The sequence below is a fragment of the Chaetodon trifascialis genome, chromosome 16 (genome assembly GCF_039877785.1).
Source record: "Chaetodon trifascialis isolate fChaTrf1 chromosome 16, fChaTrf1.hap1, whole genome shotgun sequence".
Classification (NCBI taxonomy): Eukaryota; Metazoa; Chordata; class Actinopteri; order Chaetodontiformes; family Chaetodontidae; genus Chaetodon; species Chaetodon trifascialis.
This window is the reverse complement of record NC_092071.1, coordinates 22,358,854-22,374,499: the sequence shown is the minus strand read 5'-3', so window position 1 is coordinate 22,374,499 and position 15,646 is coordinate 22,358,854. Positions and strand designations below refer to the sequence as shown.

The 15,646-nt window shown below is 39.5% G+C and overlaps 1 protein-coding gene across 12 annotated transcripts in view; it reads right to left on the bottom strand.

Annotated features, from left to right (window-relative positions):
* Positions 1–11,067, bottom strand: part of picalma (phosphatidylinositol binding clathrin assembly protein a) — a 37,644-nt gene extending 26,577 nt beyond the window's left edge. For 11 of the 12 annotated variants that reach the window (XM_070982676.1, XM_070982681.1, XM_070982679.1 and 8 more), the window contains exons 1-2: positions 10,975–11,067; positions 10,491–10,726 (exon numbers count right to left, since the gene is read on the bottom strand). In XM_070982676.1, the coding sequence (XP_070838777.1) occupies positions 10,491–10,620 (130 nt within the window). In that variant the 5' untranslated portion in view covers positions 10,621–10,726; positions 10,975–11,067. The remainder of the gene's footprint in view (positions 1–10,490; positions 10,727–10,974) is intronic. The other variant, XM_070982678.1, reaches the window with a different exon arrangement.
* Between the last annotated feature and the right edge of the window lie 4,579 nt (positions 11,068–15,646).

Here is a 15,646-nt window from a genome sequence, read left to right as displayed (position 1 = left end):
GTTCGTAATATGTATGAAAATATATATGAAAAGTACAACAAACTGCTAATTGAAGCCAGTGTGAAAGGCATGCTTTGATTTAAAGATCTGTTTTATCTGCTGAACAAGTTCAACAAGCATCACCCTCAAAGGAAGAGCTCCACTTTACATTAGTGAATACAGTGTTGAGAACAGTGGCTTGTCTCTTCTACGTCTGTCCCCATCTCTCATAATTGTCTCTGCTGCTAAATGTCACTGACAGGGTTAAGCTACCTTGTGGTATTCTGAGAATGTGTCAAAGCAACCATTGCCCCTCCCTGTTTGTGAAATAGCCAATGTGTGGAATTTATTCGAAACCCACTGACTTCCCTAAAATGTATTGTTACGGAAACAGAACTTAAATTGTTAAAAGCCTAAGCAAAATTTTCAGAGACACTGACACAGCTCTTGGCAAATATTACCCTTAAAGTCTTCTGTCAGCAAAATTCCTGAGACACAGTGTGCCAGATGAGACAAAAGGACATTATTTCCTGCTCTTTATATGTTGAGTTGGCCCCTATAATCACACATGAAATGTCACTAAATGGACTGTAACAAGAAGCTCATAGAACCCACACACAATCTGTGGGCTGGATTGGCCTGGTCATTCTATCTGGCCAGCAGGCTCATTTTAGCTGTACATTTTTTAAGACCTGCTAGCAGTCCTCACCACAACAGATCTGCATAACAAATCAAACACACTTCTGTACCATGGAAGGTCCACTTGCAGAGAAGCATTAGCCTCTAATTGTAAATTACACTTGCTTTTCCTTGTGACCCAGATCTAAACTGCAGTTAGTGCCCTCTCTCTTTTTCTCTGGTCTGAAAATCTGTTAATGTCAACACACTCATTAGGGGTGGTTCTGTATACCGGTTTTGTCACAAATGTTTTAGCCTATCAAAAATAATGTGCTTTACTGTACCTGCAATGACATGCAGGTAGAGGGATAGGCATGATCTCATAGAACTGGAGTTACATCAAGTAACTATTTTCTTCACTATAGTGTCAACATCTGTAACACCAATTTCTAGATTGTTGACAGAATAGCAGCACATTTAATCAACCTTAGGGCAGGAAAGCTCATGGTTGGCTGCATCTTGGTGACCATTTTGAGCTCAACCAATATCTCAGAAGGTCTACAAAACATGACATAAAAAAGTCAAAGTCAAACAGGGTAGCTGGTAGAACTCAAACAAGAGCTAAGTTGTAAGATGCGGGGTTCTCTGATTTGGGAAGGTTTGTGCACATGGAGGATTTTCAGGAGGGGTAGCACGTCAGGGTGGGGGATTCAAGTTGCTCCGTGAAGATGGCTGCATTTTTAGATGGAGCTGACTGACAGTGTACTCAGAAGATGAGAGAGAAAACGATGTGTACACTCTTTCACAAAAAGGAGATAAGTGTTAATATTTAAATATTTGCACTGGATTTCTTGGACAACACACACAAAACAGCTAAGTTGTATGTGGCATGAAACTGCATTCTGTTTAGATTCTAATGTATTTATGTTAATAAATGATGAGACATCCCTACTATCATTCTTTCTCTCCTGCTACAACCACTGTTTTAAAAAGTTTGCTGCTAAATTCAGACAAGTGGTTCAGTGGTGATTAGCTGGTTTGAGTGCGAAAAAAATGAAATGTGAATATTTTCTGGTTTAGTCCTCTTGACAGTTAACTCAATATCTTTGGGTTGTGGCCAGAACAGATTTGAGGACATTATTTTGGGCTTTGGGAATTCTGATTCTGACATTTCACACACAAAACAATGAATCCATTCATCGATAAACTAATAAACAAATTAAATGACAATAAAAATAATTGTTACTTGCAGCCTGAATAATAATAATGCACTCTGATATAACAGTGCTGCAGTTAACAGCGCTCACATTCATTAGTAGTGAATTGATTCAGTTTACCATTCACCAAAAAGGGGAGCATATTAAATAAACATGCTCTTTTCACATGTTCATGCACAACCCTGCACATCATTTATATACTGGGACTCCCAATCAACTTCCCCTGCATGAACTTTTACTGGCCCCAGGACATGGGTTATGTCGGACCTGGCATTAAGAGTCAGATTTAATAGGTTGTACAGTGTCTCACATGCATCTGCTAAATAGGAAGCTTTAAACACAACAAACATCATATAAATTTAGTTCAAAAAGATCACCACATACCAGAGGCAAAGCTTTTCATGTTCAAGGCTGCAAATGCAAAATATACAAGCCGCCAGAGAGGAGAGGCTATACAAGGACACACTGACTTTTAATTAGTGATCTGTGGTACACATTGCTGCTTTATGACTAAGTAGTCACCACTTTAATTTAAGCTTTTACTTGAGTAGCTTTGCTAAATGTGTGTACTTCCTATTTGGATAACGCCCAAGCAATTCTCAATTAGATGTATCAAAGTTTTTAAATGACGTGGAATTTCAAGATAATGTCATTACAACATGTCTGGGATGCTGCGGGCCAAGTGTGGTCACTGGAATCCTGCATGCTTGTAATCAGCAACATAATTGCCAGGAAATGCATCAAAAGTATCCCAGTCAATCTCACATTTGATAAGTTCAGCTCCCCTGTGCTCTGGGAAGGGGCTGGGTTATGTAATGACTTCCTGTTGGCTGTTTACCCTTGGCAATCCAGTTCACTTTAGGAACTAGAGGAACACTTCCTGCTTCAGGAAATGTCTGATGTGGGATAAAGTGTACATGGGGCCCTTAAAACTTTACACACACGTGTAAAATTCAGATACTTTGTGATGTTTGATTGGAGAGCGAGCGAGCAGGAGTCAGGACAGAGGTGTGTGTGATAGGGTACAGGTTACCTATGCTCCGCTTTACAGATAGGCCAGTGGCACAGCACTTTCTGGTAATAAGATTGTGATGAAACATTCTGTGTCAGAGACATATTGTACAAAATAGAAAAACTTAAGTTTAACACCAATAGCCAAGAAGTTGGCAAAAGGCATGTCTCTCTTGTTGACAAAGACTTGTTCACTACGTAACTGTGGTCTCTGCTGGACTACAGAAGCAAGAACGTCACAGTAGCTAGTTTGAGTTGTGCTATTGAATCTCACAGGCCTTGCAGAGTCACAGCGGACTCGACTCCATTCAGCTCAGCAGGTGGACAAGGCATCAGCACTCTTTTTAAGGGCCGTCACTTGATGCCACTGCGGTCACATGCCCCTTATACAGCTCTACATTCAGTGTGGGGAGAGTGAAGTCATGGGGAAGGACCTCTGGGAGCATGCAAAGGTGAGTCTGCCACTATGTTTCAGATGAAACATGTACAGACACAGCTGAGGCTACAGAGACTGCAAACTCAGCAAGAAAGAATACACCGCCTTCACTAATGTAACAATACTTCATGCTGCAATAGCTGGTACAAATAAAATTGCCAAAGCATTAAAACAGTCACATTCTGATCAGTACCAACTTCTCAAATAAACCTGCTCTATTCTCTGTATCTAATATGACACTAAATTATGTCTCACCATTAAATCCAGTTTCCGGAAAAACATAGCACCATATTCTCAAAACACAATCTTTTAAGGCCTTTGAAACCTCTCCTCTAAACATTTTACTGTTTCATCAACCACATTTTCTCTGGTACTGCACGCTTGCCAATATCTCTTTTAGAAAACCACGATTACACACACAATTTCTGCAAATTGACAAACCACAATTACTGTATAAAGTTTTTTCACAGAACAACAATGACCACAAACAGCCATGTAAATTTGCCTAACAGGGCATACAATTCCAGTAGGCAAGAGTAACATGGTGCCAACAGAGAACCAGATAAAACCAAAACCACAATCGGGCCATCAAATTCAAAACAGGTGCTACATGAATGGGATCTTTCAAAGTGGAATTTTTCCCATATATTTCCCCTACATGTCCCCAAGTGTGTGCAGTAATATTTAACACTCCTTCACTCGTTTCTCTGTTACGAAAACAATAAAAATGCCATACTATTCTGGATGTTTGCCTTTAATGTAATATCTATTTAACTAGGAAGGGAGGCAGGAGACAAAGAAATTCAATGAACAGGGCTCACCAGCCAAAAAATCTGAGGCAGCCTCTCCAACTACCACAACTTTATGTCAGATAGAACATTGTTAATTAATTAACACATGGGTTCTTGCAAATTCTAAATAATACATAGTACTAAATAATACAGACTAAAGGATGTCACAGGGTCCATTCACATTGCTAAAAATCCTATGGGAATTCTTCTAAAGTCAACATGTTTATGCCAGTACCAAAGGTCAACAGCAACTGCTGATTTCATACATTCATCACCTCATGAGAGACCTTTGAGCAGTTTAAGAGCAGTGTGTAATGACCTTTACATAATGGCCATTAAACTGGACAAAAAAGATTGCTGCCATGCACTTCGGCTGCCTGCTTTCCAACAGCGATTCTCAGTGGAGGAAATGCCATACATTGCATAACTGTGAAACTACGAAGACCACAAATCTGTACTTTCATTCACAACGCTGGGGTGTAAATGGCACTAAACTTATATGGTACACATTTTCTGGTTTTCAAACTTACTTTAAAGAAACACACAAGTAAATAAGCTGAAGTTGTAAGCAGGACTTGATTTGTTCACCCATTACTTATCCCTGTCTGGTAATTACAGAGTCTCTTTAAAGTTATATGATGGAGTTTATCTAGCACACCAGTGTTAAAGAATGTGAACCGTGGCCCAGCACAAATGCAACAGAGAGGACAGAGAGCCATATCGCACCTGCAATCCAGACAGGAACAACACGGGACGGCAGCTAGACACATAGTGGCTACATCTGGCTGGTCAGGAAATTTCAAACACAAGTGCACCCTTCAGCCTTCTTTAAATACCTCAAACCTAAGTGAGATTCCAGCTAGGCAGTGGGTCTCTTGATTCCTTCAGGAAGAGGCTTCAGTTCAGCAGCTCCACAGAGGAGTGCCATATTACCTGGTTGTCTGAAATCAGGAAGGTCAGTGGAACACAGCCTCATTACTGTAAACTCCATCAGGTGAAAGCTCAAAAACCCACGTTACAACATCAAACATGGCGCTCCTTGCTCAAGCTAGACCTAAAAGTACAAGGTAAATGGACACAGATTCCACGCAGCTCCAAGGGGCTGTCAGCAACAGCAATACGCTGTTGAACCAGTTCATACAAGAGAACAGAGCAGTGTGACAGAACACACACTTAATCTAATCCTCAATTTCATTACAATAAGTGTCTTAACAGGATCTTTGCTTGGGGTTAACGGCACCATTTAAATGACAACCAACTGACATGAGAACACTTAAATGTAACCATGGCATGCTCTTATACCATGTATCCAACAGGCTGACTGACGGCTACTATTCAAATTGAACTATGATGACCAATTTGCATGGCAGGTGCACTGTCTATTTTCTGTTTGTGGACCAAGAGCTGCCAAGTTCTGGTGCCTGTTGTGCCTTATTTCTACTGCAAGGCTGATAGAAGCAGGCCTAACTCTAAAATTAAACTGATTAACACAAAGTTAGCAAATACCAATAGGGCTAAAAACTGTCATAGCTAATAAAATTGAGACCTAATGCCCCAATATGTAAAAATATAATGTGATGCTAAAATGATAACTTTCACTCTGTTTCTACTTTACAGAGTGGAGTAGTATTACTCACTTCTTCAGCTGTCTAAGTTTATTTTTTCAATTGAAACAGGGTTGACTTCGCTGCTCTGTGTTCAAGCTGATAGTCCAAGGACAAACGATGTTAATACTGGTTCACAAATGAGAATAATACATAAAATCTAGCTGATGATGCTCCCTGAAATACTACCTGAAACAATGAGCAAGACCACAGATAAAACACCAGCCATGTGAGACCATTAATATCAGTAGATATTCTAATATAAAAAAGGATTCCTGATGATTTTGCAGGAGTGCTGAGACTGAAAAGTGGCTGTATGGTATGCACCTCTTGTTTGACTGACATGTGAATACTGAGTGGCATGTCACTGTTTTTCGTATGCTGCTATCACTATATGGCTTACGGCACTTCATTTTTTATGGTGGCAGCATTATCACGGCGTCACAAAAATAAAAGGGATACTCCAACCAAAACATGATTCTACCTCTTTAAGTCCATTCACAACAAGGGGAACTTATCTTTAAAAAGAAAAAGCATTTAAAAATACTTTGTTCAGTGGCTCAAAATAGGTCTACATTAGGGATGTATATTTCAACCACTGAGGCCGAATCGATACGCATCTCGATACGCAGCCACCAATAGGATACATTAACGATATACTGAAGCCTCTGTCGATGCGATGCGATTCGCTCCTGTTCACGATATGATGCGATTCAAAAATGATCTGATAACGATATGACTTGCTTACAAAGAGATTCTGTTCGATATGATGTGATCCAGTTCGATACAGTTAGTTGTGGTACGAGAATGTGCCTGTATCAGATTTCTTACAACGCACAACTCTGCTTTACTCTCTGTATCAATTTGAGAGATGCATGTAGTATTTGGTTTGTTTTTAATGAGCAAACCAATAAATCCTATTTTTTAAAAAAGACATAATTCAGTATGTATAGACAGAGCATTAAATTTTATTTATAATAAGGAACCCTTACTTCATTGCCAGGTTTGTTGTGCTACTGATGTAATTGATAGCTGCTCGGCATTGTTTGCAGTTTGCATTTTGTCCAGTTTACCTTCTCGCTTGAAAAACCCGAAATATTGCCACACGTTTGATTTGTGTGTCTTTTTCAGTGCACTGAATATCTCCTCGCTGATAACATTGTTCTCGTTTCCCTCTATGTTGTGAACAACGCTTGCATCAGTGAAGCAGGAGCGATGGTGCATTCAGGTTGCCTCGGAAAACACGATAGGGCAGGGAATAGTACTAGAACATGAAATAATTGATTTAACCATAGAATTTACCGATGCAGACAGGCTAGAAGAGATGCACCGTAAATTCACCCGTAAATTATATCCGATGTAGCTTGAATCTACCGGTGCAGTCGCATCGCAAACGTTTGTATTGGATCACCGATATGAATCGGTGAATCTCATCATCCCTAGTCTACATGTGTTTTGGAAGGAGTAACCTGCCCCATATTGAATGTTAATTAGTAAATGTAAGGTGATTCATTCTCGGGGGTAGACTAGGACTAGGACTGAGCATCTCAACAGCATTTATCAGGCAGAAAACCCAAAGCACATAGAAGAAAGTACAATAGTCAGTGTACATTTATGAGCCACACAGCCTTTGTGTGAAACCAGCTGAGCTGCAGTATGAAGTGTGGAGATAACGGTCTGGTTTTGTGAGATGCCGCAACAAGCAACATGAAAAAACAGTTTCCCCACATCCAAGCTACTACTTTCTTTAGTTAGCTTCAAATGAGGTTTAATGTTCACACAGTTTCTCTCGATGCCACTCTATATCAAACACTCCAAGTTTGCTTCAGCGTGTGGGTGTACAATAGGTTGTTTACAGATGACGTCACGTCACTCTTTCGTTGTGGCGCAAACTGCAGATAGAGGGCCAGAAGTGATTTTCTGCATACGAAGCACTATAACACACACTCAAAATGCTTGTTTGCATTGTTTTTACGGTTGCTTAGATCGATTAAACTGAGAAACCATGAGAAGCTTTTATTGAGTACCAAATGTTGTTATTCATTAGGGTGAAAAATGCAAGAAATTGACCGCAAAACGGCGGAAAAAAAATAGCTTGTCAACTGTCTGCGGTGGGGGGGAGCCGAGTTGGATAATAGTGGAATTGGTGTAATATTAGTTATTGTTTAAAATCTATGGTGACAGATTTAAAGTAATGGCTACAAGCAACACAACACTTGTTAAATCAATGTTAATGGTTTCACATAAGACAGCTGAATGTAAATAACATATCCTGTCTTTTGTGGCGTTTCACTAGATCTTTACCAGTGTTTGTTTTAGCAAACAACCGTAACATAAACATCATCATTCAGCACTGCAGCACTGAAAGTTTGCTGCTAGGTTAATCCACATTAAATCGGTGTTAACAGTTTCACCTAAAAACAGATAACGTAAATAACATACCCTGTCTTATTTAGCTACAATCTACGTCTTTAGTGGCCTTTCACCAGACCTTTGCAAGTGGTTAACCTAGCACACAACCGTAACGTAAATGTCTACATTCAGCACCGCAGTGCTCAAAGTTTGTTGCTCGGTTAATCCACAGAACAACAAAAGCTACGCACCCTTGCAAAAACAAAACAACTGTCATCCTGGAGCATTTTGGTACTGAGATCATGGACCTGACCGCTAACAAGAAAGTTGTTTGCCTCCATACATTTGTCTTCTTTCATTTGTTTTCTAGAGTAGAGCGATGTCTGAATGAGCAGGTAGTTAGTTATATCTACTTCCTCAGTAGGAGCAAAACTTTCAATTCAGTTGAAAAATTGCTCCTCTTCATCACGTCATGGTCACATGCAACATATGTTACGATTTTATGTTTGTAGCTTTCTCTCAGCATTTCATCTTAACTAGCTCAGTAAGAACTTTCCTGCATCTCATCCATAGCAGTTTTCACTTCCGGCCCTCCATCTGAATTTAAAGTCATGTGACTGCAAACAAAATATAGATACTACTTGCCACATTAGCTGCAGAACATGCTAACGGCAAGTTCAACCAGCAGAATAAACAGTAAAGCAACATGAAAAAAATGACATAATTACAGATTTTAATTTTGAAGTCTGTATCGATCCATCCTTGAGCATCACTTTTTAAGATAATCCTGCTTTGTACTGGCCCCCAAAGCACATGTAGCCTAAGAGCTTTCTAGTTGCAGTGGGACATTTTCATCAACTTAATGTACTGGGCCTTCGCTTCTGACTTTTGTGTTGGTTGCAGCAAACAATAGAGAAATTGCTTTGTGTTGCTTGTAATGTTAACTTACGCATCTTCGTGTCACCAGTCAGTGTACATAGCAAGGAAAATTATAATGTCAATTACTAGATCTATCTCCAGTTATATGTATGTGCAGTATGTGCACAACCCTGTATCTGCATGTTATCACAGCCACAGTGAAACACATTATTTCTAAGAGGCTAAAACATTTGCCGACCAGCATATGGGACCTGAAAAGGGTATGCCACTCTTCCAACACCACATAGCCCTTCCCACCAGCTTGTGGTAATTCTTTACCGCCATATGCCACTGCTCACTGCTATGTCAATATTGTTCCACCTAGAGATGCGAAATAGGTAAACTGTCTACATATGATGTCTGATTGGTTGTACTAACAGCACCTGGACTGGACATCTGGTTAAGATGGACAGAAACTCAAAAATGACAAAGGAAGTGCAAGGCTGTGTCAAGCAGTCTCCAAAAGCACTGAAAGAATGACTGTCAAAGTCCATGCAGGTGGATACACCCCTATATTAATAACAACTCAAAACTAAAACTAAAAAAAAACAACTATTGTGAAAGGTGGATCTGGCTGTAATCCTGCTGAGTGTCAATTTGCTTGTGTACTCTTGATAAAGCTTTATGTCAAAGTCCACAACCCCACAGCGACTTCCCAAAATAGATAGGCAGATTCAAGAGTTACCAGGACTGCTAGCCTCGACAGAATACTGTACCGAGCTATAAGTGATGTGATTCTAGTAGCATACACTTAGAAAACACACACATATATGTAGCCTTGGAATCTGTCATTCTCAAAAAGCTTTTTAAAAAATTTAGGAGTCAAATGAAACAGCTCAATTAAGCCAAAGTTACAGTTACTTACAACTGAAATGAGTTAAATGGCTCGTTTTTGGATGCACTCTGCTGGCTACCTGCTGCATTATAACGTTATGTTTTAGCAGGATAAGATAGCAGGGCTTATTAAAAGCTGAAATACTGCTGAAAAGCGAGTTGTAGGGTGGAACCGAAATGTCAAACTGAAGTGTGATAAATAATTCAGGCTGAAATGCTAATTTCATCGGCTATACAAGTTAGCCTTTTCAACTAATCTAGTTTCCACAAAATAGCTACATTTGTATCTTGACGTTTGTCTCTCCAGGGCTCACTGGCCAACACTTTCCTACTCGGACTTAAATATATATGTAATGTCCATGTAAATACGGTGGCTCTCTGGAGAATGCGTTTAATCACTTAAAGGACAAAGTTAAAGCCTTCATGTTAACGTGTTAGCATGGACAAGGACCCAAGCTGCCAGGGGCACACAGCTTGTCATTTATCAAAAGGGTTAGTCGTGCTGCTTTCAAGTAAAATGGACATTTTCGAGATATTGAACGGCTCTAGAAAGGCGTACACTGGTTTAAATAGTAAAGTACCACAGTAAGACTAAGTTAACGTAACGTTAGTGTTACATGTATGTGCAGGCCTCACAGCCATAGACACAGCAGTCAGATTGTGATGTTAACAGAAATATGCCGAATTAAAACATACAGCTACATTAATAACCAATAAATAGGATACTTACAATCCAAATGTTTCTTTTTTGGACCCATTATTTCATGCGTGGTCGCCTTGCACACAGTTTTGGAAATCGCCGACCCGGTGACACTGTGCTGAGCAGCGGTTATCCTGTCTGTAATGCTCTGTCCAGACATCCTGTATCGGATCAAATAAATGGTCACCGTTTCAGAAACGCTTCCAAATCCAGCGGAACAGCCTGGGTTTTGTGGACGGTGTCGGTCTTCAAAGGCTCTGTGCCACCTGACAATATTGGAGACGAGAGAGAGAGAGAGAGAGAGAGAGAGAGAGAGAGAGAGAGAGAGAGAGAGAGAGAGAGAGAGAGAGAGAGAGAGGACATAACGAGACGACGGCAGGCGTTACATTTATAGCTTATAGGCTAGCTGGCTGCTAACTGTTGGGGAATAAATTCATCCAAACGACTTTACTAAAAGATTTTGACTGAAACTGCAGTAAGAAACATCCATATTTCACGACTGTAACTTACGAACCTTACAAACCAGTCTTTTAATCGATTCCTCACGTCTACTCTCTCCTCTTCCCGTCCAAGTCTTTCTCACATACCGTATCTACATAGACAGAGTAAAAATAGATCATGCTTCCGGACACAATTTTTCACAATAAAAGCTACTTTGAGGGAAAATGAAGAAAAACGAGAAATGATACATATTATCATCGACTGTATTTTTTATCTATTAAACGTAGGTACACTTCACCTTTAGGAAGTTTGTAGTTTGAAAAACCACTATCATTTTAATACCGTGAACTGCGGATGAATTGAGTTTGAGCCTTTATTTTGGAGCCCGTACACGCCACTGACAGTGTCGTTGGAATTAACAGTTAGCTTGATATAGCTAGTTCTCGCTGTCTTTGGTTCCCACGCTGAATCCCGTCCAATTTTTCACAGCTCCCCCCGCGCTAGGTTTCAATCATCGTTTAAATGGACTGAGGGTTTTGAAGGAAAATGGCGGGTCTATTTCCTGACCAGCGCTGACTTCTCCTAACTTTTCCACAAAATGCATACACCGCACAAACAGAAGCCACCTTCTCGCTGTGCCGTGTTTGGTCCACCTCTGCTCTGCGCCTGTCTGTGATTCTTACCTTTCACAGGGCTTCATGCTGCCCTCAGGAACAGACTGAAATTGATATATTGAGTTCAGTGACACTTGATTGTTGATCAACTTTGATGATTTACATTAATTTACAAATCAAAAATTCATTAAAAGTCAAATAGTACTTTGAAGACATTCTCCATCTGTTTTGTTTTGTTATCACGTGTGTTCTTTGTTATTCACATCTTTTTGTTTTCTGTCTGGAATTTCTAAATGTGCCTCACTGTTCTCTTGACTATAAATGACAGCTCAGACTGGTGATTAGGATTTGATTTGATGAAACCTTGATCAGGATGAAACTCATTCAGCAGGGTCACTCATTCATTCTCTACAGGAAGTGGTAACATGAATTGGCTCTAGAAACTGCCTGCTAGGGTTGTCTGTTCTGATGCCATGCAAAGTAACCAAAATGATGCTCTGTCAGATTCAGCCTGCTCTTGGGGCCCTTTTGGCCTGCTTTGCATGTCAAGTGGTACAGAGCTATTTTGGGATCCAATGGAAAATATGAAGTGAAACACATGGTCATAGCATGCACACTGTTTTTAACAAGCTGCAAAGAGTGCAAATAGAGAAAAGGTAAAATAGCTTACAGTTCAGCAGTGCTTTGGTTATCTAGGGACCCAGGCAGGATGGTTCCCGCATAATCCTGAGAAGCTGATAGGGTGCAATGATTGAATCACTCCTCACTGACTCAGCCTCCATGCCATCTTCCTATAATGACTTCTTGGTAATACGGATGCCACAGAAAACTGAAACTTCCTCATTTAGCTCCCCAGTGGTTTACACTATGTTGGCTTCTCCACCTTAGTTAAGACTTAGTTGGTATTTTATTTTATTTTATTTATAGCATATGCACATGCTCTCTTCTCCCCACTGTCACTACATATGGCAGAACTTTGAGGACATCTAGTGGTCAACATTGGAAACTGTGCCACTACACGTACAGTGTGTACACTTCTCAGAGATTAATATGTCTTGTATGATAAATTACATTTTTTCCCCCACATTTTTTGGAAACAAATTTTGTGGTTCTCTCCCCAGCATCAATCTTAGCTTACATTTTTGAATGCAGTTTAGCACAAGGGTGCTCTGATGTTGTTGCACGTCATCATTCTATGATGTTCAGTACATTCCTGGACTCTGTGATCAATTGTTGTCATTTTCCACCATGGACCACTAACTTTGCCTCTTTCTCTCTCAGTGTTGTCTCAATTTCACCCAGGAAATATACTTATTGACAGCAGCCATATACTTGTTTAAGTTGAAGGTATTTTAGTGGTAATATATGTATTTATAAATGAAGCTAGTTAACTGTATATATCAATTGATGTGCAACCATTTTTTAGAGAGCGGCAACTAACCAGTAGTAAATCTTTACTGTTGTTGTTTTCTTTTCTTTTGTTTGATTGTTGTGTTTTAGTCTGCTGAAACTCAGCAGGAAACTCAAAAACATTTTAGGTGAGCTGGGAAAAAATGAGATGTGATTTTCAGCTGCATATAGGTATGTAGAAGGTGACATTGTCAACATATGGAGCTCATGCTGAAAAACAAATGTTCTTTAATCTTTTCAGAGCAAAAATGAATGAGGATAATGTGTCAGGATGCTTGGCAATGATAACAAACTTCTCTGACATCCTTATTTAGCTCTGAGAAGGCCTACTCCATGACTAGACAAACCCTCTACTGTTTGCACACCCCGGGAAAAAAAGGGTGAGTGTTCACTGACTTAGTTTAGTTAAACATTGATTAAATGCATTTGAATCAGCTGAAATATTCAAATTGTAATTATTTTTATTATCATAAAAAATAAATTAAACCAAGGGCTGTAAGATTAACTCTTGATGCATAAGATTCCACAAGTTTATATAAATCAATGAAACAAACTGGTGTTCAGATGATTTGATGCACTGGGTTTTGCCTCTCAGGCTACATACAGCTGCCTTATTAGTGAAGATTGTTGGGGTAGAATGCAGTATGAAATGAACACCTGCAGACTCAACTCAGGCTGGAAAGAGTTTCTCAAACTAACTTTTTCAGGTTTAAAAGATTATATAATCTATGTTAAATATATCAATTTGAGATGATATATTCTAAAATATGCTAGAATTGGACAATTGTTAAAAATAAGAGGGTAAAGTACAGTTTCCTTCGTAGTCAAGATGCAAATACAAAAATGATCTATCAGAAATGATGAGGTATATATGAAGGAAACTAAAATGATTTTACATAGGGCTATAATACAGAGCTTAACATAGCATCTCTACTTTCTCATCATTTTTATGAATTATGGATATCATAATTTGCAATTTGCTCCATTCATTCACATGTTGTTGTTTTTTTTATTATTCATCATTGTCTCCCTCAACTTCTGAAACAAAACCCATGTCCTTTATTCATCTTGCTCAGACCAAGTCCACATTTGATCAGCAAGTCAGTAAATGAGGGAAATGTACATTTACCAGATCCATGACGGCAGCGATAATTAGGCACCTGAGCCATCATGACATACAAAATCTTTTGTTAGAATTATATTCTAACCTGACCTATACACTTATTATTGTATTTAATGCGTTACGCCATCAAATGGATCAAAACATATGATACATGGAAAATGTTACAAAATTAGTTAATATAATTTCAGTTAATTTCGTACATATGTAAAATATAATTTAATGTCTTTTCCTTTCCTGCAACAGCTATGCATATTCCTCTGGCAGAGAATGCATCTCCCCCTGAAGAATGTATTTGTCATGTATATAATGGCTATGTCAACAGGGAGGACAAGCTTATACAGAGATACTCTCTGAGGGACACTGAAAATGATGCAAAGACTTGGCTTCTTGTATGGGTTCCAAGTGATGATATTTTAGCCAACAAAAGCTGAGAGACTTGCCCTTTCATTTTGTCAAAGACATGAAATTATTTGTGTGCCAATCAAACTGCTAAAGAGAGCTCTGGGTGACGGCATCCAGTCTAGATTGATTTCAATCCAGATAAAGGATCCTCAGATCATTTTCTGCTGAGAAAGATCATTACTAGTTTTATCATACTTTGAACCAAATACAGGAGTTTTGAGAAATAGGATTACTGTCTCCTGTGACCTTATTCAAGTGGTATATTGCTGTCAACTGAAGTCACTGATACATTTGACCCACTAACATTATTATATTCTACACACAAGCTAAATTAGTCAAAGTCAAGGAACTTGAACTCATTCTGAACTATAGGTTACACCTCATACACAAGAGCTCCTGTGTGATGCACAGGGCAGGGATCTAATGTACAATGCAACAAACACAGCTGTCACAAGAGGACACAGTCAATGACATATGACTCATTACTTAACATATACAATGTATATAGTTTGACAGTGACAGTGAGAACAAAGCTCAATTAAACATCTGTTTGTGGTCCATATAAATACATATACAGATGAATTTTTTTCTAAACAATAAATGCTATGTCAAGATTCAGTTTAACTTCTATCTGAGGTGGCAAGGTGGCACAGTGATTACAAAAAAAACCTAAAACAAATAAGAATTTCTACAGTTGCAGTGGATTTAATCTACTTGTTTCCCCAGAAAATCCATCCATTTTCTATACCGCCTATCCCTTTCGGGGTTGCGGGGGGCTGGAGCCTATCCCAGCTACGATGGGCGAGAGGCAGGGTACACCCTGAGCCGGTCGCCAGCCGATTGCAGGGCCACATTCAAGGACAAACAACCATTTACACTCACATTCACACCTATGGACAATTTAGAGTCATCGATTAACCTAATGAGCATGTTTTTGGTCTGTGGGAGGAAGCCGGAGTACCCGGAGAGAACCCACGCATGCACGGGAAGAACATGCAAACTTCACACAGAAAGGCCCCGCCTGACCCGGGGATCGAACCGGCAACCTTCTTGCTGTGAGGCACGCGCACTACCTGCTGCGCCACCGTGCAGCCCTCCCCAGAAAATGAATACAAATAATTGTGAAAGTTAAATATTAGCTGAGAAATCTATCTTATCATTGTACACACACACACACACACACACACACACACACA